The sequence below is a fragment of the Lampris incognitus genome, chromosome 7 (assembly GCF_029633865.1).
Source record: "Lampris incognitus isolate fLamInc1 chromosome 7, fLamInc1.hap2, whole genome shotgun sequence".
NCBI lineage: Eukaryota > Metazoa > Chordata > Actinopteri > Lampriformes > Lampridae > Lampris > Lampris incognitus.
The window spans coordinates 67567795-67591698 of record NC_079217.1 but is presented as its reverse complement, the minus strand read 5'-3'; the positions used below and the strand labels follow the sequence as shown (position 1 = coordinate 67591698).

The 23904-nt window shown below is 48.3% G+C and overlaps 1 protein-coding gene across 1 annotated transcript in view; it reads left to right on the top strand.

Annotated features, from left to right (window-relative positions):
- Positions 1–13151: 13151 nt before the first annotated feature.
- Positions 13152–23904, top strand: part of ano7 (anoctamin 7) — an 82027-nt gene continuing 71274 nt past the window's right edge. The window contains exons 1-3 of the mRNA XM_056282938.1: positions 13152–13248; positions 20270–20412; positions 23769–23876. Coding sequence (XP_056138913.1) covers positions 13152–13248; positions 20270–20412; positions 23769–23876 — 348 coding nt within the window. The remainder of the gene's footprint in view (positions 13249–20269; positions 20413–23768; positions 23877–23904) is intronic.

Here is a 23904-nt window from a genome sequence, read left to right as displayed (position 1 = left end):
TCTCGGCATTTCAGATGATTCCGAGCATTTGTGGGGGGGGGGGAGTTGGGACGGGGGGGGTTTAGGGGCAGGGGGGAGGCGGTTAGCTGGCAGGATGAAGAGGAGGGAGATTTAGACGGGTGGAGAACCAAACCGCGACATTGTAGCGGGGTTCTTCTAGTAGTTTCAATATAGCAGGAAGCATTAATATAGTACAAACCCCCATTCCAGTGAAGTTGGGGCGTTGTGTAACACGTGAATAAAAACAGAACAGTGTGGAGTGGTTATGGGGGTCCATAACTCCCCTTATTGAGCTGGTAGGAACGTTGGTTTACAGCTGCTGTTTTCTCGGTTCGGGTTTACAGTGACACACTTCCGCTGCGCGGGTTTTTTGGGTTGTTGTTGTAATGGTGGAGGGTATAAATGGTGCACGTTGTGTAGCCGAAAGAGAAAGTTGTCACGACTCCTGCTTGAGCTCCTCTACACTGGTGACCCCGACGTTTGTCTCTTGGTAGTTATCAGAGACAATCTTTCAGACGAACATGGTTGACGAAATCCCCGCGGTTTCTCTCAAACGGCCAGAGTTCTGGGAGTCATCGGCAACGACGTGGTTCGCCCAGGCGGAGGCGCAGTTTGCTATCCGCAAGATAACGGATGATGACGCTACTAAATACTACCACGTGGTATCGGCGCTCGGGTGTTTGACTGCAACTAGAGTGGTGAGTCTCCTTACAAATCCCCCGGCGGCAGACAAATACAAGGGGCTCAAAGACCACCTCTTGAAGATGTTTGAACTGTCCGACGCCGAGAGGGCCCACCGCCTCTTTTCTCTGCAAGGCTTGGGTGACAGCAAGCCATCCGAGCTCATGGACAAGATGCTGAATCTGCTGGGACCGGAGCACACACCGGATTTCCTCTTTGTCCAGCTGTTTCTGGGACACCTGCCTGCTCAGGTGCGGGCCGCTTTGGCTAACACCAGCATTACCGATTGCTGCAAGCTAGCTGGAGAAGCTGACAAGTTCTTCCTGGCCAGCCAACAGCAGCTCACCCCTGCCCACCCCCACACGCCACCACCTGGTGACTCCATGGTGGTCGCCGCGGCAACCCCCGGTCGGCGACAGGAGCCCGGCCTGTGCTTTTACCATGCAAAGTTCGGGGCCAAGGCGAAAAGGTGCACCTCCCCGTGCAATGTCAGCTCGTCGGGAAACGCCAAGGCCGGCGCTCACTAGTGGCCATGGGCGTCGGCGTGGAGGACAACAGGCTACTTATCCTGCGAGACTCCACCTCGGGGCGGCGTTTCCTATGCGACACTGGGGCGCAGAGGAGTGTCGTACCTGCATGGAGGGTGGACGCCCTGTCTGTCGGGCGCTCACGGCCCTCCCATGGAAGCTGCTAACGGCAGCTCTATCCCTACGTACGGCACGAGGCACACTGACATGTGTTTTAACGGACAGCGGTTCAGCTGGGATTTGGTCACCGCCGACGTGGCATTTCCCCTCCTCGGTGCAGGTTTCCTTTGTGCTCACGGGCTGCTGGTGGACGTCAGGAATCGACGCCCAATTGACGCCGTCACCTTCGCTTCACACGCGTGTACACTCAGCGATACAGGCTCCGTCAGGCTGTCCAGCATGCTCTCCAACGAGGACGTGTTTCTCCATCTTCTCTCCGAGTTCCCTGACCTCACTCAGCCCACATTCTCGTCATCTACGACCAAACATGGGGTTGAGCACCACATCGTCACCACCGGCCTGCCGGTGCACGCCCGAGCTCGGCGCCTCGACCCGACCAAGCTCTCTGTCGCCAAGGCGGAGTTTGAGAACATGGAGCACCTCGGCATCATCCGCCGCTCCAGCAGCCCGTGGGCTTCACCCCTCCACATAGTGCCTAAGCCTGGCGGTGGGTGGCGTCCATGTGGTGACTACCGTCGGCTCAATGACGCAACAACACCGGACCGCTACCCGGTCCCTCACATCCAAGATTTCTCCGCCCACCTGGCTGGGAAAGTGATCTTTTCCAAGGTGGCCCTCGTCCGTGGATACCACCAGGTGCCCGTCCGTCCCGCTGATGTCCCCAAAACGGCTGTGACAACTCCGTTCGGACTGTTCGAGTTCCTGCGCATGCCGTTTGGGCTCAAGAACACCGCGCAGTCCTTCCAACGCCTCATGGACTCAGTGTTGCTGGACCTGCCTTTCCTCTTTGTGTACCTGGATGACATCCTGGTCGCTAGCACCTCCGTGTCCGAGCACTTGTCCCACCTCAGAGCCCTTTTCGAGAGGCTCAGCCTGCATGGGTTACTAGTTAACCCGGCCAAAAGCCAGTTTGGTCTGAGCACCATCGACTTCCTGGGCCACCGGGTCACCAAGGACGGGGCGGCCCCCCTTCCAGCTAAGGTGGAGGCCGTCGCAGACTTTCCACGCCCAAACACGGCCCAGTCCCTCCGGGAGTTCATTGGCATGGTGTCCTTCTACCACCGGTTCATCCCCCGGGCTGCCGCTCTCCTCCGCCCCCTATAAGAGGCTCTGAAGGGCACAGCCCCCAAACACGCCGTGGACTGGTCTGCAGAGAGGGACACGGCTTTTAAGGATGTGAAGGCCGCCCTGGCTGACGCGGCGATGCTGGCACACCCTGTGTCTGGAGCGCCCATCGCCATCACGACGGATGCTTCGGACTACGCTGTCGGCGCGGTTTACGATCAGTGGGTGAGCGGCGCGTGGCAGCCGCGTGCCTTCTTCAGCCGGAAGTTGAACCTGAGAGAGCGCAAATACAGCAGCTTTGATCGTGAGCTGCTTGGCCTTTTCCTCGCTGTTAGGCACTTCCGTTTCCTGCTGGAGGGCCGTCAGTTCACGGCTTTCGTCGATCACAAACCGCTGGTGTTCGCGATGGCCAAGGTGGCAGAGCCGTGGTCAGCCCACCAGCAGCGACAGTTGGCCTACATCTCAGAGTTTACCACCGACGTGAGGCATGTCGCTGGGAAGTCCAACCCGGTCGCCGACTGTCTCTCCCGGGCCATCGCTGGTGCCGCCCATTTGGGACTCGGCTACGCCGACCCAGGAGTGCAGGCATGCAGGACCGCCGTCACAGGGCTGCAGCTGGAGGATGTGGCTTTCGACCACGCCGGCGCCACGCTCCTATGCGACGTCTCTACGGGTCAGCCCCGCCCCGTCGTTCCGACTGCTTGGAGGCGGCGGGTCTTCGACACGGTCCATGGGCTGTCTCACCCTGGCAGAAAGCCTTCACAGAGGTTGGTGGCGGCAAAGTTTGTCTGGCATGGACTCAAAAAGGATGTGAGGGACTGGGCTGACTCCTGTGTGGAGTGCCAATGCTCCAAAGTGCTCCGGCACGTTAAAGCGCCCCTGATACCTTTCACGGTAACTGAGAGGAGGTTCGACCACGTGAATGTGGACCTGGTAGGCCCCCTACCCCCCTTCCGTGGTTTCACATACCTGCTCACCATGGTCGACCGGACCACACGATGGCCAGAGGCCTTTCGTCCACGACAGCGCCTGAGGTTGCCCGAGCGTTCATCGGAACCTGGGTCGCCCGCTTTGGCACCCCTTCTGACCTCTCCTCGGACAGAGGGTCGCAATTCACGTCAGCGCTCTGGGAGGAGATCGCCGCGGGTTTAGGGGTGAGGCTCCATCGCACCACAGCGTATCACCCTCAAGCGAATGGATTGGTCGAGAGGTTCCATCGCTCGATGAAGGCCGCATTGCGGGCTACCCTCAAGGACGACCGCTGGGTCGACAAACTGCCTTGGGTCATGCTTGGGCTCAGGACGGCCCCCATGGAGGACCTCCAGTCCTCATCCGCCGAACTGGTCTACGGACAGCCACTTCGGGCCCCGGGGGATTTCCTTCCCACCGCCACAGCTCCCTGGTCCTCCAGCTGCCAACGGACTGCGCTGCAGGAGGAAGCCAGGGCTTTTGTTCCGGTCCCCACGTCTCAGCATGGCGGCTCTCAGTCCTATGTCCCCACGGAGCTGCGGTCGGCGGAGTATGTTTTCATCCGTCACGACGCGCACCGCGGTCCCCTGCAGCCACCCTACGACGGCCCATTTCGGGTACGGGACACTGGAGATAAGCACTTTGTGGTGGAGGTTGGCAGCAGGCTGGAGCGGGTTTCTGTGGACCGCCTCAAGCCTGCTCACCTGGACTTAGACCGCCCTGTTGGTCTGGCCCTGCCCCCACGGCGGGGGCGCCCCCCGGCCCTGCCCCCCTCCCCCGGCGAGCCGCCCCCTGCTTCCCCAGCCCCTCCCTTTCCCCGGTCCAGATGTGAGGACTCTGCTGCTTTGCCTGCGGTTAACCAGCCCCAGCTCCTGTTCAGCGGAGCCGTTGGGGCAGAGAGATCCGCCCCCCTCGCCACACAGACTTTTCCTATTAAGGCGAATTCTGGGGGGACGTGTGGAGTGGTTATGGGGCTACATAACTCCCCTTATTGAGCTGGTAAGAACGTTTGTTTACAGCTGCTGTTTTCTCAGTTCGGGTTTACAGTGACACACTTCCGCTGCGCGGGTTTTTGGTTGTTGTTGTAATGGTGAAGGAATAAATGGTGCACGTTGTGTAGCCGAAAGAGAAAGTTGTCACGACTCCTGATTGAGCTCCTCTACAATACAATGATTTGCAAATCCTTTTCCACCTATATTCAGTTGAATACACTACAAAGACAAGATATTTAATGTTCAAACTGATAAATTTTATTGTTTTTTGCAGATATTCCCTCATTTTGAATTTGATGCCTGCAACACGTTCCAAAGAAGCTGGGACAGGGGCAACAAAAGACTGGGAAAGTTGAGGAATGCTAAAACACCACCTGTCGGGAACATTCCACAGGTGAACAGGTTAACTGGAAACAGGGGAGTGTCCTGATTGGGTATAAAAGGAACATCCCTGAAAGGCTGAGTCGTTCACAAGCAAGGATGGGGCGAGGGTCACCACTTTGTGAACAACTGTGTGAGCAAATAGTCCAACAGTTTAAGAACAAAGTTTCTCAACGCAAGGAATTTAGGGATTTCCTCATCTCCAGTCCATAATATCATCACAAGATCCAGAGAATCCAGAGAAATCTCTGCATGTAAGCGGCAAGGCCCAAAACCAACACTGAATGCTCGTGACCTTCGACCCTTCAGGCGGCACTGCATTAAAAACCGACATCATTGTGTAAAGGATATGACCACGTGGGCTCAGGAGCACTTGGGAAAACCATCGTCAGTTAACACAGTTTGTCGCTACATCTACAAGTGCAAGTTAAAACTCCACCATGCAAAGCCAAAGCCAGATATCAACACCACCCAGAAACACCGCCCGCCGGCTTCTCTGGTCCGAGCTCCTCTGAGATGGACTGACCCAAAGTGGACAAGTGTGCTGTGGTCTGACGAGTCCACATCTCACATTGTTTCTGGAAATCATGGACGTCGTGTCCTCCGGGTATAGAGGAAAAGGACCATCCAGATTGTTATCAGCACAGAGTCCAAAAGCCAGCATCTGTGTTGGTATGGGGGGGTGTTAGTGCCCATGGCATCATGGGTAACTTGCACATCTGTGAAGGCACCATTAATGCTGAAAGGTCCATACAGGTTTTGGAGCAACATGTGCTGCCATCCAAGCGACGTCTTTTTCAGGGACGTCCCTGCTTATTTCAGCAAGACAATGCCAAGCCACATTCTGCAGGTGTTCCACCAGCGGGGCTTCGTAGTAAAAGAGTGTGGGTACTGGACTGGCCTGCCTGCAGTCCAGACCTGTCTCCCATTGAACATGTATGGCGCATTATGAAACACAAAATACGACAACGGAGACCCCGGACTGTTGAGCAACTGAAGTTGTACATCAGCAAGAATGGGGAAGAATTCCACCTACCAAGCTTCAACAAGTAGTGTCCTCAGTTCCCAAACGCTTGTTGGGTGTTGTTAAAAGGAAAGGTGGTGTAACACAGTGGTGAACATGCCCCTGTCCCAGCTGCTCTGGAACGTGTTGCAGGCATCACATTCACAATGAGGGAATATTTGCAAAAAACTAAAGGTTATCAGTGTGAACATTAAATATCTGGTCTTTGTAGTGGATTCAGCTGAATCTAGGTGGGAAAGGATTTGCAAATCACTGTATTCTGTTTTTATTTACGTTTTACACAACGTCCCAACTTCACTGGAATTGGGGTTTGTAGAAAGTAGTATTAATATAGTGTTAATATAGTAGGAAGTAGTATTAATATATTAGGAAGTAGTGTTTATATAGTATTCATATTGTAGAAAGCAGTTCAGAATTCTTTAATATTGTAGAAAGTAGCATTAATATGGTAGAAAGTGGTATTAATTTTGTAGAAATGGGTATCAATATAGTAGGAAGTAATATTATTATAGTAGGAAGTAGTATTAATATAGTGTTAATATAGTAGAAAGTAGATCAGAATTCTTTAATATATTAGAAAGTGCTATTAATTTAGTAGGAAGTCGTATTAATATAGTATTGATATAGTAGGAAGCAGTATTAATATTGTAGGAAGTATTAATATAGTAGGAAGTAGTATTAATATAGTAGAACGTAGTATTAATATAGTAGAACGTAGTATTAATATAGTAGGAAGTAGTATTGGTGTAGTGTTAATATAGTAGGAAGTAGTATTAATATAGTAGAAAGTAGTATTGATATGAAATAGTATTAGTGTTGTATTAATATAGTAGGAAGTAGTATTAATATAGTCGAAAGAAGTATTAATATAGTAGGAAGTAGTATTCCAAAGGTTGATAATGAATCAAAATTACTATGTGAGTCTGACAAATTGACTGAAGAATTGGACGAGACTCATTTGAATGTATTATTGCCGTTACTTCGTTATTATTATATCTAATTTACACCAGCAGGGGGAGACAGACACTTTGTGTCTATCCTGTGTAGTTGTCTGTCCTTTAGGAGATGAGGTGTAAGTGTTGCTCCTCCTTTTCATGTGTGGTCAGAAACGAAAACACGTTGACACCTCAGAGGGAACTAAAGCTCAACTCAACTATCTCAACAGCCTGGATAAAATACTACAGCCTGGATAAAATACTAGAGCCTGGATAAAATACTAAAGCCTGGATGAAATACTAGAGCCTGGATAAAATACTACAGCCTGGATAAAATACTACAGCCTGGATAAAATACTGCAGCCTGGATAAAATACTAAAGCCTGGATAAAGTACTAGAGCTTGGATAAAATACTAGAGCCTGGATAAAATACTACAGCCTGGATAAAATACTACAGCCTGGATAAAATACTACAGCCTGGATAAAATACTAGAGCTTGGATAAAATACTAGAGCCTGGATAAAATACTAGAGCCTGGATAAAGTACTACATTGGATGTTTTTGGGGGGGGGGTGTTACTTCTATGCTGAGTGGAAGGAGGACGAAGTCTAGTACAGTATTATATGTTTATACATCTATGGATTATCTCGTATCTTAGAGGGCACAGTGTAGTTTAGTATTGTGTTACTTGTAAATCTTGTACACTTCACTTTAAATTCAAAGTTTTCTGTTGGACAAATTCGACCACGGAAATCTGACAACTTGCTGCACACAACCAGACCAAAACCAGATCCACAACTCCACAGCCGCCATACAGACACACAAATACCAACACACCGACACCACTGATACAACCGGCACCACCACTACCATCGACACCTAGAACCAGCACCACCACTACCATCGACACCTCCGATACAACCGGCACCACCACTACCATCGACACCTAGAACCAGCACCACCACTACCATCGACACCTACAACCAGCACCACCACTACCATCGACACCTAGAACCAGCACCACCACTACCATCGACACCTCCGATACAACCAGCACCACCACTACCATCGACACCTAGAACCAGCACCACCACTACCATCGACACCTACAACCGGCACCACCACTACCATCGACACCTAGAACCAGCACCACCACTACCATCGACACCTCCGATACAACCGGCACCAGCACTACCATCGACACCTACAACCGGCACCACCACTACCATCGACACCTAGAACCAGCACCACCACTACCATCGACACCTACAACCGGCACCACCACTACCATCGACACCTAGAACCAGCACCACCACTACCATCGACACCTAGAACCAGCACCACCACTACCATCGACACCTCCGATACAACCAGCACCACCACTACCATCAACACCTCCGATACAACCAGCACCACCACTACCATCGACACCGGCACCAAGGAAACCACACAGGTGAGTGGGACTTACTGGAAAAGGGCTGATAACACTGAATCTGAAAACGTACATACACATTTCATAACATTCTGACCTGCAGCCTTGTGGATAAACACAAAACATGTCTCACAACGTGCATGCAGCGTTTCCTATGCAGATGCTAGAAGATAAAGGATGTGTAAACGTACATAGGAACAAGGACGTGTAAAGGTACATAGGAACAAGGATGTGTAAACGTACATAGGAACAAGGATGTGCAACCGTACATAGGAGCAAGGATGTGTAGACGTACATAGGAACAAGGATGTGTAAACGTACATAGGAACAAGGATGTGTAACCGTACATAGGAGCAAGGATGTGTAGACGTACATAGGAACAAGGATGTGTAAACGCACATAGGAACAAGGATGTGTAAACGTACATAGGAGCAAGGATGTGTAACCGTACATAGGAACAAGGATGTGTAACCGTACATAGGAACAAGGACGTGTAACCGTACATAGGAACAAGGATGTGTAAACGTACATAGGAACAAGGACGTGTAACCATACATAGGAACAAGGATGTGTAAACGCACTTAGGAACAAGGATGTGTAACCGCACATAGGAACAAGGATGTGTAACCATACATAGGAACAAGGATGTGTAGACGTACATAGGAACAAGGACGTGTAAACGTACATAGGAACAAGGATGTGTAACCGTACATAGGAGCAAGGATGTGTAACCATACATAGGAACAAGGATGTGTAGACGTACATAGGAACAAGGATGTGTAAACGTACATAGGAACAAGGATGTGTTAACGTACATAGGAACAAGGACGTGTAACCATACATAGGAGCAAGGATGTGTAACCGCACATAGGAACAAGGATGTGTAACCATACATAGGAACAAGGATGTGTAACCGTACATAGGAGCAAGGACGTGTAAAGGTACATAGGAGCAAGGATGTGTAAACGTACATAGGAACAAGGATGTGTTACCGCACATAGGAACAAGGATGTGTAACCATACATAGGAGCAAGGACGTGTAAAGGTACATAGGAGCAAGGACGTGTAACCATACATAGGAGCAAGGATGTGTAACCGCACATAGGAACAAGGATGTGTAAACGTACATAGGAACAAGGACGTGTAACCATACATAGGAACAAGGATGTGTAAACGTAAAGGTACATAGGAACAAGGATGTGTAAAGGTACATAGGAACAAGGATGTGTAAACGTAAAGGTACATAGGAACAAGGATGTGTAAAGGTACATAGGAACAAGGATGTGTAAAGGTACATAGGAACAAGGATGTGTAAACGTAAAGGTACATAGGAACAAGGATGTGTAAACGTACATAGGAACAAGGATGTGTAAAGGTACATAGGAGCAAGGATGTGTTACCGCACATAGGAACAAGGACGTGTAAAGTTTGAAATAGAGGGGAGAATAGAGTATCTGTCCACCCAGACAGTCACTTCTTGTGGAGACAGTGGGAAACTGACATGTATGATGACAAAGTAATGAATCAAATCAAATCAAATCAGTTTTATTTGTGTAGCCCAATATCACAAATTACAAATGTGCCTCAGTGGGCTGAACAGCAACACAACATCCTGTCCTTAGACCCTCTCGTGGGATGAGGAGCACCTCCCTAAAATAAACCCTTCAACAGGGAGAAACAGTAGGAAGGAACCTCAGGGAGAGCACCAGAGGAGGGTCTCTCTCCCAAGACGCACAGCGTGCAGTGTTGTGTTGTGTTCACGCAGTGTACACAACACAACATCCTGTCCTTAGACCCTCTCGTGGGATGAGGAGCACCTCCCTAAAATAAACCCTTCAACAGGGAGAAACGGTAGGAAGGAACCTCAGGGAGAGCACCAGAGGAGGGTCTCTCTCCCAAGACGCACAGCGTGCAGTGTTGTGTTGTGTTCACGCAGTGTACACAACACAACATCCTGTCCTTAGACCCTCTCGTGGGATGAGGAGCACCTCCCTAAAATAAACCCTTCAACAGGGAGAAACGGTAGGAAGGAACCTCAGGGAGAGCACCAGAGGAGGGTCTCTCTCCCAAGACGCACAGCGTGCAGTGTTGTGTTGTGTTCACGCAGTGTACACAACACAACACTGAAAGAGGAGAACAGAATTATAATGGACATAAACTGTCCGTTATGAACTGAAGTAAAACACAACGAGCGAATAGCCACTTCCCTCTGTGAGCGTCCTGATGACGGTGTTCATAGAGCGCAACCGCACGTCCGTATGAGAAGAGAGGTGAACGCAGACGCCCCCTCCCCCTCCCCCCTCCCCCCCTCCCCCTCCCCCTCCCCCCCCCCCCCCCCCGGGGTTAAAAACAAATGCTGTGTAAAACTGCCCTCCCCCTGTCCATCCTCTTTGGGTGAATGGAGCGGTGTGATGTAGGTATGTCTGAAGAGATGTAGTATAAACCCCTCCAGTTTGACATGCAGTGTGTACTTTGGCTTGGAGAGTATGGAGCAGAGCCGGCCCAAGGCCTAAGCGAACTAAGCGGCCGCTCGGGGCCCCCGTGTCAGTAGGAGGCCCCCGAGAGAGGGCCCCCTGCTGACATTGATAAGAACATACTTCAGATCTTCCATGGCTCAAGAGAGACTGAGTGGACTGGCCCTCCTAAGCATCAGCGATACAGATGGCCGCCAGATCTCCTGCAGTGGGTTGTGGGGGTTTGTTCGGTGGCCCTGATACGAAATATATTACTGCGCTTTGTACATACAAGTACTTCCTTTTCATGACAGAGTCCTACATCAAAAGTCGAAGTGACACTTCACTGCAGTAAAATGTAGCTTCCGGGTAGGCGAGCTGCCTGTCCCGTGTGTATGTGGTGCGGTTTGGGATCCTCTGAACATCAGGTGGCGCTGATCTTGGTGTCTGTGTTGTTATATGGAGGCAGCTGTGCTGCTGCTCAGCACGCTCGTCAGCACGACTCGGCTTACACGGGGGGGGGGGCTCCTGTCCTGACCCACGCACCTCCCCATCATAACGAGCATGACGGCTGTGTAACCCAGCAACACTGCTTCTGTGCTGTTGCTGCTGCTAATTACTCTGATTCATCCACTAACAGTTTCTGACACACACACGATGAGAAGCGCTGAGGATGAAGCCATTCTCATCACCGTGATGACGCCGCCAGACCACAACTATGGAAGCACGGACGCTGGCGAGGTACAAACACTCTGTCTGTCTGTCTGTGTGTGTGTCTGTGTGTGTGTGTGTGTGTGTGTGGGGGGGGGGGGCCTGTCTCCCCGCCTGCCGCCCAGTGACTGCTGGGATAGGCTCCTGCATCCCCGCGACCCTGAGAGCAGGGTAAGCAGTACAGATAATGGATGGATGGATGGACTGACCATAATAATAATACTAACCATTATAATGCTAACATCATAATAATAATAATTATTATTATTATAACCATAATAATAATAACCATAATAACAATACTAATTATAATAATAATACTAACCATTATAGTGCTAACATAATAATAATTGTTATTATTATTATAATAACCATAATAATAATAACCATAATAACAATGCTAATTATAATAATAACCATTATAGTATTAACCATAATGATAATACTAACCATTATAATGCTAACATCATAATAATAATTATTATTATTATAATAACCATAATAATAATAACCATAATAACAATACTAATTATAATAATAATACTAACCATTATAGTATTAACCATAATGATAATACTAACCATTATAATGCTAACATCATAATAATAATAATTATTATTATAATAACCATAATAATAATAACCATAATAACAATACTGATTATAATAATAATAATAACCATTATAGTATTAACCATAATGATAATACTAACCATTATAATGCTAACATAATAATAATTATTATTATTATTATAACCATAATAATAATAACCATAATAACAATACTGATTATAATAATAATAATAACATTATAGTATTAACCATAATGATAATACTAACCATTATAATGCTAACATCATAATAATAATAATTATTATTATTATAATAACCATAATAACAATACTAATTATAATAATAACCATTATAGTATTAACCATAATGATAATACTAACCATTATAATGCTAACATCATAATAATTATTATTATTATTATAATAACCATAATAATAATAACCATAATAACAATACTAATTATAATAATAACCATTATAGTATTAACCATAATGATAATACTAACCATTATAATGCTAACATCATAATAATAATTATTATTATTATAACCATAATAATAATAACCATAATAACAGTACTAATTATAATAATAACCATTATAGTATTAACCATAATGATAATACTAACCATTATAATGCTAACATCATAATAATAATTATTATTATTATAATAACCATAATAATAATAACCATAATAACAGTACTAATTATAATAATAACCATTATAGTATTAACCATAATAATAATACTAACCACTATAATGCTAACATCATAATAATTATTATTATTATAATAACCATAATAATAATAACCATAATAACAATACTGATTATAATAATAACCATTATAGTATTAACCATAATAATAATACTAAGCATAGTAATGATAGTGATAGTACGTATCACAGTAAGGTGGTGTGGTGTACATGGTGGACCAGAGCAGAGCAGTCAACAGGAAGTAGTGCGTGCTAACAAGCAGCCTGTTAAGTGCAACAGGAAGTAGTGCATGCTAACAAGCAGCCTGTTAAGTGCAACAGGAAGTAGTGCTGCTAACAAGCAGCCTGTAAAGTGCAACAGGAAGTAGTGCGTGCTAACAAGCAGCCTGTGTAGTGGCTGTGATTAAAGCCTCCAGTGTTGTGGCTCCCAGAAACAACAGAGGACCTTGAAGGGATGTTCCTGCCTCACACAACAGGAACCAGGATCCCGTCTTGCGCTGATTAAACACCGCTAATGGCCCTGCAGGAACTCAGGCCTGTTTTTATTTCACAGAGGTCTCCAGTGCAAACCAGGGACCGGAATGTTTTCAGGGATGGCGTGACTCGTATCGGTGAGTCCAGCCGGTACCGGCCGGTCTGAATGTGTGTGAAGGTCTATGCGCGGACATGTTGTGTGTTATTGTGCGCTGTTGTTGAATGTCCTGAACTGGAAATGAACTGCATTACTATGCTGTACTCAAAACCACTTCTACCAGCCTGCCACTGCAACCCTTCCTGGGAAGTTGCCCGGAAACCAAGGTCTCTCCTGATACTCCATCTCTGTTGTATTTAACTCAACACCTAGTCCATGAACACCAGGCCCTGCAGGGTCCTGCAGCCGTGTGTGATGTGGATGGTTGGTGTCTGGTAGGATTCACCAGGAAACATGGCAGGGTGCATAGTGTTTCATCTTCATCACAGCAGCCAGATGAGGAAGAAGAAGGCAGGTAGTGTTGAGTTAGAAGAAGTGAAGGTGTTGAGTCTAACCAGCAGATATGACACAACAAGCTGGTAGGAGACCTTCACCAACACATAGTACTACATCAATAAGTACAACACATAGTACTACATCAATAAGTACAACACATAGTACTACATCAATAAGTACAACACGTAGTACTACATCAATAAGTACAACACATAGTACTACATCAATAAGTACAACACATAGTACTACATCCATAAGTACAACAAATAGTACTACATCAATAAGTACAACACGTAGTACTACATCAATAAGTACAACACATAGTACTACATCAATAAGTACAACACATAGTACTACATCAATAAGTACAACACGTAGTACTACATCAGTAAGTACAACACATAGTACAACATCCATAAGTACAACAAATAGTACTACATCAATAAGTACAACACGTAGTACTACATCAATAAGTACAAGTCAGGTTCCACCAGGTTTTATGTGTGTTTCTGACACAACAGCCCTGCTGACTCTCATTCATCTGGAATGAAGCTCAGCCCACACTCACCTCACCACCACCTAAATAGGACACACACTGGTACAGTAATGAAGCTCAGCCCACACTCACCCCACCACCACCTACATAGGACACACACTGGTACAGTAATGAAGCTCAGCCCACGCTCACCCCACCACCACCTACATAGGACAGACACTGGTACAGTAATGAAGCTCAGCCCACGCTCACCCCACCACCACCTACATAGGACACACACTGGTACAGTAAGGAAGCTCAGCCCACGCTCACCCCACCACCACCTACATAGGACACACACTGGTACAGTAATGAAGCTCAGCCCACACTCACCCCACCACCACCTACATAGGACACACACTGGTACAGTAATGAAGCTCAGCCCACACTCACCCCACCACCACCTAAATAGGACACACACTGGTACAGTAACGAAGCTCAGCCCACGCTCACCCCACCACCACCTATATAGGACACACACTGGTACAGTAATGAAGCTCAGCCCACGCTCACCTCACCACCACCTACATAGGACACACACTGGTACAGTAATGAAGCTCAGCCCACACTCACCTCACCACCACCTATATAGGACACACACTGGTACAGTAATGAAGCTCAGCCCACACTCACCTCACCACCACCTATATAGGACACACACTGGTACAGTAATGAAGCTCAGCCCACACTCACCTCACCACCACCTACATAGGACACACACCGGTACAGTAATGAAGCTCAGCCCACACTCACCTCACCACCACCTACATAGGACACACACTGGTACAGTAATGAAGCTCAGCCCACACTCACCTCACCACCACCTACATAGAACACACACTGGTACAGTAATGAAGCTCAGCCCACACTCACCTCACCACCACCTATATAGAACACACACTGGTACAGTAATGAAGCTCAACCCACGCGCACCTCACCACCACCTACATAGGACACACACTGGTACAGTAATGAAGCTCAGCCCACGCTCACCCCACCACCACCTACATAGGACACACACTGGTACAGTAATGAAGCTCAGCCCACACTCACCTCACCACCACCTACATGGGACACACACTGGTACAGTAATGAAGCTCAACCCACACTCTCCTCACCACCACCTACATAGGACACACACTGGTACAGTAATGAAGCTCAGCCCACGCTCACCTCACCACCACCTACATGGGACACACACTGGTACAGTAATGAAGCTCAGCCCACACGCACCTCACCACCACCTACATAGGACACACACTGGTACAGTAATGAAGCTCAGCCCACACTCACCTCACCACCACCTACATAGGACACACACTGGTACAGTAATGAAGCTCAGCCCACACTCACCCCACCACCACCTACATAGGACACACACTGGTACAGTAATGAAGCTCAGCCCACACTCACCTCACCACCACCTACATAGGACACACACTGGTACAGTAATGAAGCTCAGCCCACACTCACCTCACCACCACCTACATAGGACACACACTGGTACAGTAATGAAGCTCAGCCCACACTCACCTCACCACCACCTATATAGGACACACACTGGTACAGTAATGAAGCTCAGCCCACACTCACCTCACCACCACCTACATAGGACACACACTGGTACAGTAATGAAGCTCAGCCCACACTCACCCCACCACCACCTACATAGGACACACACTGGTACAGTAATGAAGCTCAGCCCACACTCACCTCACCACCACCTACATAGGACACACACTGGTACAGTAATGAAGCTCAGCCCACGCTCACCTCACCACCATCTACATGGGACACACACTGTTTATTTGTTTGGGCATTTTCCGCCTTAATTTTTTAAAAGTGACAGTAGAGAGAGACAGGAAAGGCAGGGGAGAGAGAGGGGGATGTGATGCAGCAAAGGCCCTTGCTGAGATTCGAACCCAGGCCTCTGCAGTAAGGACTCAGCCTGATGTGGTACCACTGTACCAGCCACCAGGGCACCCCGCTGAGACACACTGTTAAAACTAAACCGTTGACCTCGGTGTAAAGAAGAACTAAATGATTTGAACTGAGTTATACAGGTCAATGACACCTGGCTTGGTAGGTTTCTGCTCATCCAGGTGTCTTGGTAGGGTTATGCTGATCCAGGTGTCTTGGCAGGTTTCTGCTGATCCACGTGTCTTGGCAGGTTTCTGCTGATCCAGGTGTCTTGGTAGGTTTCTGCTGATCCACGTGTCTTGGTAGGTTTCTGCTGATCCATGTGTCTTGGCAGGTTTCTGCTGATCCAGGTGTCTTGGTAGGTTTCTGCTGAGCCAGGTGTCTTGGTAGGTTTCTGCTGATCCACATGTCTTGGCAGGTTTCTGCTGAGCCATGTGTCTTGGTAGGTTTCTGCTGATCCACATGTCTTGGCAGGTTTCTGCTGATCCATGTGTCTTGGTAGGTTTCTGCTGATCCACATGTCTTGGCAGGTTTCTGCTGATTCAGGTGTCTTGGCAGGTTTCTGCTGATCCAGGTGTCTTGGTAGGTTTCTATTGATCCACGTGTCTTGGTAGGTTTCTGCTGAGCCAGGTGTCTTGGCAGGTTTCTGCTGATCCACGTGTCTTGGCAGGTTTCTGCTGAGCCAGGTGTCTCGGTAGGTTTCTGCTGAGCCAGGTGTCTCGGTAGGTTTCTGCTGAGCCAGGTGTCTTGGTAGGTTTCTGCTGAGCCAGGTGTCTCGGTAGGTTTCTGCTGAGCCAGGTGTCTCGGTAGGTTTCTGCTGAGCCAGGTGTCTTGGCAGGTTTCTGCTGAGCCAGGTGTCGTGGCAGGTTTCTGCTGAGCCAGGTGTCTCGGTAGGTTTCTGCTGAGCCAGGTGTCTCGGTAGGTTTCTGCTGAGCCAGGTGTCTCGGTAGGTTTCTGCTGAGCCAGGTGTCTCGGTAGGTTTCTGCTGAGCCAGGTGTCTCGGTAGGTTTCTGCTGAGCCAGGTGTCTCGGCAGGTTTCTGCTGAGCCAGGTGTCTCGGCAGGTTTCTGCTGAGCCAGGTGTCTCGGTAGGTTTCTGCTGAGCCAGGTGTCTCGGTAGGTTTCTGCTGAGCCAGGTGTCTCGGTAGGTTTCTGCTGAGCCAGGTGTCTCGGTAGGTTTCTGCTGAGCCAGGTGTCTTGGCAGGTTTCTGCTGAGCCAGGTGTCTTGGTAGGTTTCTGCTGAGCCAGGTGTCTTGGTAGGTTTCTGCTGAGCCAGGTGTCTCGGTAGGTTTCTGCTGAGCCAGGTGTCGTGGCAGGTTTCTGCTGAGCCAGGTGTCTCGGTAGGTTTCTGCTGAGCCAGGTGTCTCGGTAGGTTTCTGCTGAGCCAGGTGTCTCGGTAGGTTTCTGCTGAGCCAGGTGTCGTGGCAGGTTTCTGCTGAGCCAGGTGTCTCGGTAGGTTTCTGCTGAGCCAGGTGTCTCGGTAGGTTTCTGCTGAGCCAGGTGTCTTGGTAGGTTTCTGCTGAGCCAGGTGTCTTGGTAGGTTTCTGCTGAGCCAGGTGTCTTGGCAGGTTTCTGCTGAGCCAGGTGTCTTGGTAGGTTTCTGCTGAGCCAGGTGTCTCGGTAGGTTTCTGCTGAGCCAGGTGTCTTGGTAGGTTTCTGCTGATCCACGTGTCTTGGTAGGTTTCTGCTGAGCCAGGTGTCTCGGTAGGTTTCTGCTGAGCCAGGTGTCTCGGTAGGTTTCTGCTGATCCACGTGTCTTGGTAGGTTTCTGCTGAGCCAGGTGTCTCGGTAGGTTTCTGCTGAGCCAGGTGTCTCGGTAGGTTTCTGCTGAGCCAGGTGTCTCGGTAGGTTTCTGCTGAGCCAGGTGTCTTGGTAGGTTTCTGCTGAGCCAGGTGTCTCGGTAGGTTTCTGCTGAGCCAGGTGTCTCGGTAGGTTTCTGCTGAGCCAGGTGTCTCGGTAGGTTTCTGCTGAGCCAGGTGTCTCGGTAGGTTTCTGCTGATCCACGTGTCTTGGTAGGTTTCTGCTGAGCCAGGTGTCTTGGCAGGTTTCTGCTGAGCCAGGTGTCTTGGTAGGTTTCTGCTGAGCCAGGTGTCTCGGTAGGTTTCTGCTGAGCCAGGTGTCTTGGTAGGTTTCTGCTGAGCCAGGTGTCTCGGTAGGTTTCTGCTGAGCCAGGTGTCTCGGTAGGTTTCTGCTGAGCCAGGTGTCTTGGCAGGTTTCTGCTGAGCCAGGTGTCTTGGTAGGTTTCTGCTGAGCCAGGTGTCTCGGTAGGTTTCTGCTGAGCCAGGTGTCTCGGTAGGTTTCTGCTGAGCCAGGTGTCTTCAGCTTCCACACTGTAGACAAACAGCTTAAAGCGACTATGTCAATATTTGAAAGTGATGTTTGATTAACACTCAGCCGGAACACATGAGTCAACACAGTTCATCAGTTTCACTTTACTGAGCAGGTCGATACTACTGACACTAACTCACACACACACAGACACACAGACAGACAGTCAGACAGAAGGACACACAGACAGACAGACAGTCAGACAGAAGGACAGACAGACAGTCAGACAGAAGGACAGACAGTCAGACAGAAGGACAGACAGACAGTCAGACAGAAGGACACACAGACAGACAGACAGACAGACAGAAGGACAGACAGTCAGACAGAAGGACAGACAGACAGTCAGACAGAAGGACACACAGACAGACAGTCAGACAGAAGGACAGACAGACAGTCAGACAGAAGGACACACAGACAGACAGTCAGACAGAAGGACAGACAGTCAGACAGAAGGACACACAGACAGACAGTCAGACAGAAGGACAGACAGACAGTCAGACAGAAGGACAGACAGTCAGACAGAAGGACAGACAGACAGTCAGACAGAAGGACAGACAGTCAGACAGACAGAAGGACAGACAGTCAGACATGTAGTGACATTGAGTTAAAAAAATCAGCATCATGTTTATAGGCCGTGTAGGTTTACACACACACAGAATAACAACACTACAGGACAACTCTCTCAGTGTACTGAACATAGAATAACAACACTACAACACAACTCTCTCAGTGTACTGAACATAGAATAACAAACTACAACACAACTCTCTCAGTGTACTGAACACAGAATAACAACACCACAACACAACTCTCTCAGTGTACTGAACATAGAATAACAACACTACAACACAACTCTCTCAGTGTACTGAACATAGAATAACAACACCACAACACAACTCTCTCGGTGTACTGAACATAGAATAACAACACCACAACACAACTCTCTCAGTGTACTGAACATAGAATAACAACACCACAACACAACTCTCTCAGTGTACTGAACATAGAATAACAACACAACAACACAACTCTCTCAGTGTACTGAACATAGAATAACAACACCACAACACAACTCTCTCAGTGTACTGAACATAGAATAACAACACCACAACACAACTCTCTCAGTGTACTGAACATAGAATAACAACACAACACAACTCTCTCAGTGTACTGAACATAGAATAACAACACTACAACACAACTCTCTCAGTGTACTGAACATAGCATAACAACACTACAACACAACTCTCTCAGTGTACTGAACATAGAATAACAACACAACAACACAACTCTCTCAGTGTACTGAACATAGAATAACAACACCACAACACAACTCTCTCAGTGTACTGAACATAGAATAACAACACCACAACACAACTCTCTCAGTGTACTGAACATAGAATAACAACACCACAACACAACTCTCTCAGTGTACTGAACATAGAATAACAACACAACAACACAACTCTCTCAGTGTACTGAACATAGAATAACAACACTACAACACAACTCTCTCAGTGTACTGAACATAGCATAACAACACTACAACACAACTCTCTCAGTGTACTGAACATAGAATAACAACACCACAACACAACTCTCTCAGTGTACTGAACATAGCATAACAACACTACAACACAACTCTCTCAGTGTACTGAACATAGAATAACAACACTACAGGACAACTCTCTCAGTGTACTGAACATAGAATAACAACACTACTACTACACAACTCTCTCAGTGTACTGAACATAGCATAACAACACTACAACACAACAATCTTCACATGTATACATAAGGACTGACCGGAAATAAGACCGGAGATCCAGCAGGTGGTGCTGTGCTGCTGAAGCAGCTGCTGTAATGCTGCGTTCTGATTGACAGATTTCGTCTTGGTGTGGGAGGAGACTGTCTCTGGGCAGAAGGACGAGGCGGGCGGAGTCAGCACCTCATCCCGGGACCTCCACAGGAAGTGGAGAGAGGACTTCCTGTTCAGGCTGAGAGGGACGGGTCTCCTACATGAGCGGGTGAGAGCAGAACCCGACCAGTCAGGGTGGACCAGAGTTAGCTGACGAGAGATAGGGTTTTCGTAGCGCCTCCTTCACACCCTGCCCCTTTATAGCCCCTCCCCCTCCAATACATCCCTGTTTAAACTGACCATCTTTGTTTAGAAAAAAAATAGGCAAAAATATTTGAAACTCTGTGGGGTGCTTATATCATGATCACTGCTCCCTACCGGCAACATTTGGCCTTCCATCCCAAGTAAACGTTCCCTCACCACTGCAGAAGGTCCTGGCTGTCACCACTTTACTGGCCTGCTGTCTCCTTTTGAAGTGGGAACATATGTCACCTCCCTCATGACCAATGGATTACAGAGGTTCTACAATGGATCAAGCCGGAAGACGTCAGATTCTCCCGTATAGGATCCCTGAAGTCCTTTAATAAAACATGGAGACCCTTCCTGGACAATATTAAAAATGTGGCGGTTCTACCTGACCCTGAGGTTCTACCTGACCGTGAGGTTCTACCTGACCGTGAGGTTCTACCTGAAGCTGAGGTTCTACCTGACGCTGAGGTTCTACCTGACCCTGAGGTTCTACCTGATGCTGAGGTTCTACCTGATGCTGAGGTTCTACCTGACCGTGAGGTTCTACCTGAAGCTGAGGTTCTACCTGAAGCTGAGGTTCTACCTGACGCTGAGGTTCCACCTGACACTGAAGTTCTACCTGACCCTGAGGTTCTACATGACGCTGAGGTTCTACCTGCCACTGAGGTTCTACCTGAAGCTGAGGTTCTACCCGACCCTGAGGTTCTACCTGACGCTGAGGTTCTACCTGAAGCTGAGGTTCTACCTGAAGCTGAGGTTATACCTGACGCTGAGGTTCTACCTGACGCTGAGGTTCTACCTGACCCTGAGGTTCTACCTGACGCTGAGGTTCTACCTGAAGCTGAGGTTCTACCTGAAGCTGAGGTTCTACCCGACGCTGAGGTTCTACCCGACGCTGAGGTTGTACCTGAAGCTGAGGTTCTACCTGAAGCTGAGGTTCTACCCGACGCTGAGGTTCTACCTGACGCTGAGGTTCTACATTACCCTGAGGTTCTACCTGACGCTGAGGTTCTACATGACCCTGAGGTTCTACCTGACCCTGAGGATAGCTGAGCTCCCTCCCTGTCGTCCTCTCCCCTTCCCTATCGCCTCCTTTATTACATTTTTATTCTATTTTCTATTCCATTTATTTATTTATTTTACGTGTGTGTGTGTGTTTGTGTGTGTGTGTGTGTGTGTGTGTGTGTATATATATATATACTTTTTTTCTTGTTTTTCATCTGTTTGTTTTGCTTCTCCAACTTAGGGTGCAGCTGGGTGATTATGGGGGATTATTGGTCGGTGGGTTCGGTTTTCATGGGGTAAAACTCACAGGCACGTTTCCATTTTGTTCTGTTTGTCTTATAAACCTGTTAAAAAATCCAATAAAACTATTTAAAGGAAATAAAACAAATGCCAGTGCCCCAGTGCCCCAGTGCCCCGGTGCCCCAGTGCCCCAGTGCCCCAGTGCCGTGACGGGGACACTGTGCTGTAGGAGACGCCGTCCTTCAGATGAGACATTAAACCGAGGTCCTGACTCGCTGTGGTCATTAAAGACCCCATGGCACAAAGAGTAGGGGGTTCCCCAGTGTTCTGGTGAGATTCCCAACCTGGTTCTCTCCATCTGGTCACCTAATCATCCCCCATGTAACTGGCTCAAGGACTCCTCCCTCTCCACCTCCAGCTGATGTGTGGTGGGCGTTCTGCTGCAACACCCAGGTGGTGCTACACATTAGTGGTGGTTGAAGTGAGTTACCCCCTTCGCTGTGAAGCACTTTGGGTGTCTAGAAAAGCGCTATATAAATGTAATGATTATTATTATTATTATTATTATTTATCAGTAACAGTGGAATAAGGGTGTGAAATAGTTAATTTACATAATTATGTGTTTTAAGTAATATGGTGAATGACTTTTTTTCTAGACATTTCTGACATCTAAACATCACAGAAATGTATTCGTTTGCCTCTGTTTTCTTATTTATTTATTTATTTTCAGTTTTGGGGACAAATAAGCTACCTCCAGCTTTTCTGATGTATTCATTCGTTCATTCATTCATTCATTCATTCATTCATTCATTCATCAGACGCTTCTCCGGGGTGGGGTCGCGGTGGCAGCAAGCTAAGTAGGGCACTCCAGACTTCCCTCTCCCCAGCAGCGCACTCCAGCTCCTCCTGGGGATCCCAAGGCGTTCCCAGGCCAGATAGGACATGTAGTCCCTCCAGCAAGTTCTGGAGGGACTTGCCCAGGAGGCATCCTGATCAGATGCCCGAACCACCTCAACTGGCTCCTTTCAACGTGAAGGAGCAGCGGCTCTACTCCGAGCTCCCTCCGGATGTCCGAGCTCCTCACCGTATCTGTAAAGCTGAGCCCAGACACCCTACGGAGGAAACTCATCTCAGCCACTTGTATCCACGACCTCACCCTTTCAGTCACTACCCAAAGCTCATGACCATAGGTGAGGGTTGGAACCAAGACTGACTGGTAAAGTGAGAGCTTTGCCTTCCGGCTCAGCTCCCTCTTCACCACAACGGTCCGGTACAACGTCCGCATTACTGCTGATGCTGCACCAATCCACCTGTCAATCTCCCGCTCCATCCTACCCTCACTTGTGGACAGACCCGCAGATACTTGAACTCCTTCACTTGAGGCAACAACTCATCCCCAACCCAGAGGGAGCAATCCACCATGTTCCGGTAGAGAACCATGGCCTCAGACTTGGAGGTGCTGACTCTCATCCCGGCCATTTCACACTCAGCTGCAAACCGCCCCAGTGCACCCTGGAGGTCACGTTCTGATGAAGCCAACAAAACCACATCATCTGAGAAGAGCAGAGATGAAATTCTGAGGTTCCCAAAACGGACAGACTCCTCACCTTGGCTGTGCCTTGAGATCCTGTCCATGAATATCACAAACACAATCGGAGACAAGGGACAACCTTGGCGGAGTCCCACACCCACTGAAAACATGTTTGACTTTGTGGCAAGAATGTGGACACAGCTCTCACATTGGTTATACAAGGACCGGATGGATTGTAGCAACTGCCCTGGTACCCCATACTCCCTGGTACCCCCCACAGAGTGGCCCGGGGTACACGGTCGTAAGCCTTCTCCAAGTCCACAAAACACATGTAGACTGGCTGGTCAAACTCCCATGTCCCCCTCAGCACTTCCGCAAGGGTAAAGAGTTGGTCCGTTGTTCCACAGCCAGGACAGAATCTGCAACTTAATGAAACTAAACTGAAATGGTGCTGTATAAAATGAATGTGAACTAGTGTTGGTGTTGGTGTGTTCCTGCAGAGAGAAGTTGTGAAAGCCAAGAAGAAGGTGTGCTACGTTCTGCTGAGCGCCCCCTGGAGCGTACTGTGTTTCTACGCTGAAGAACTCAGCCTGCGAGTTCCACTGCAGGTGAACCAGCACTAACCAACTCCTTCAC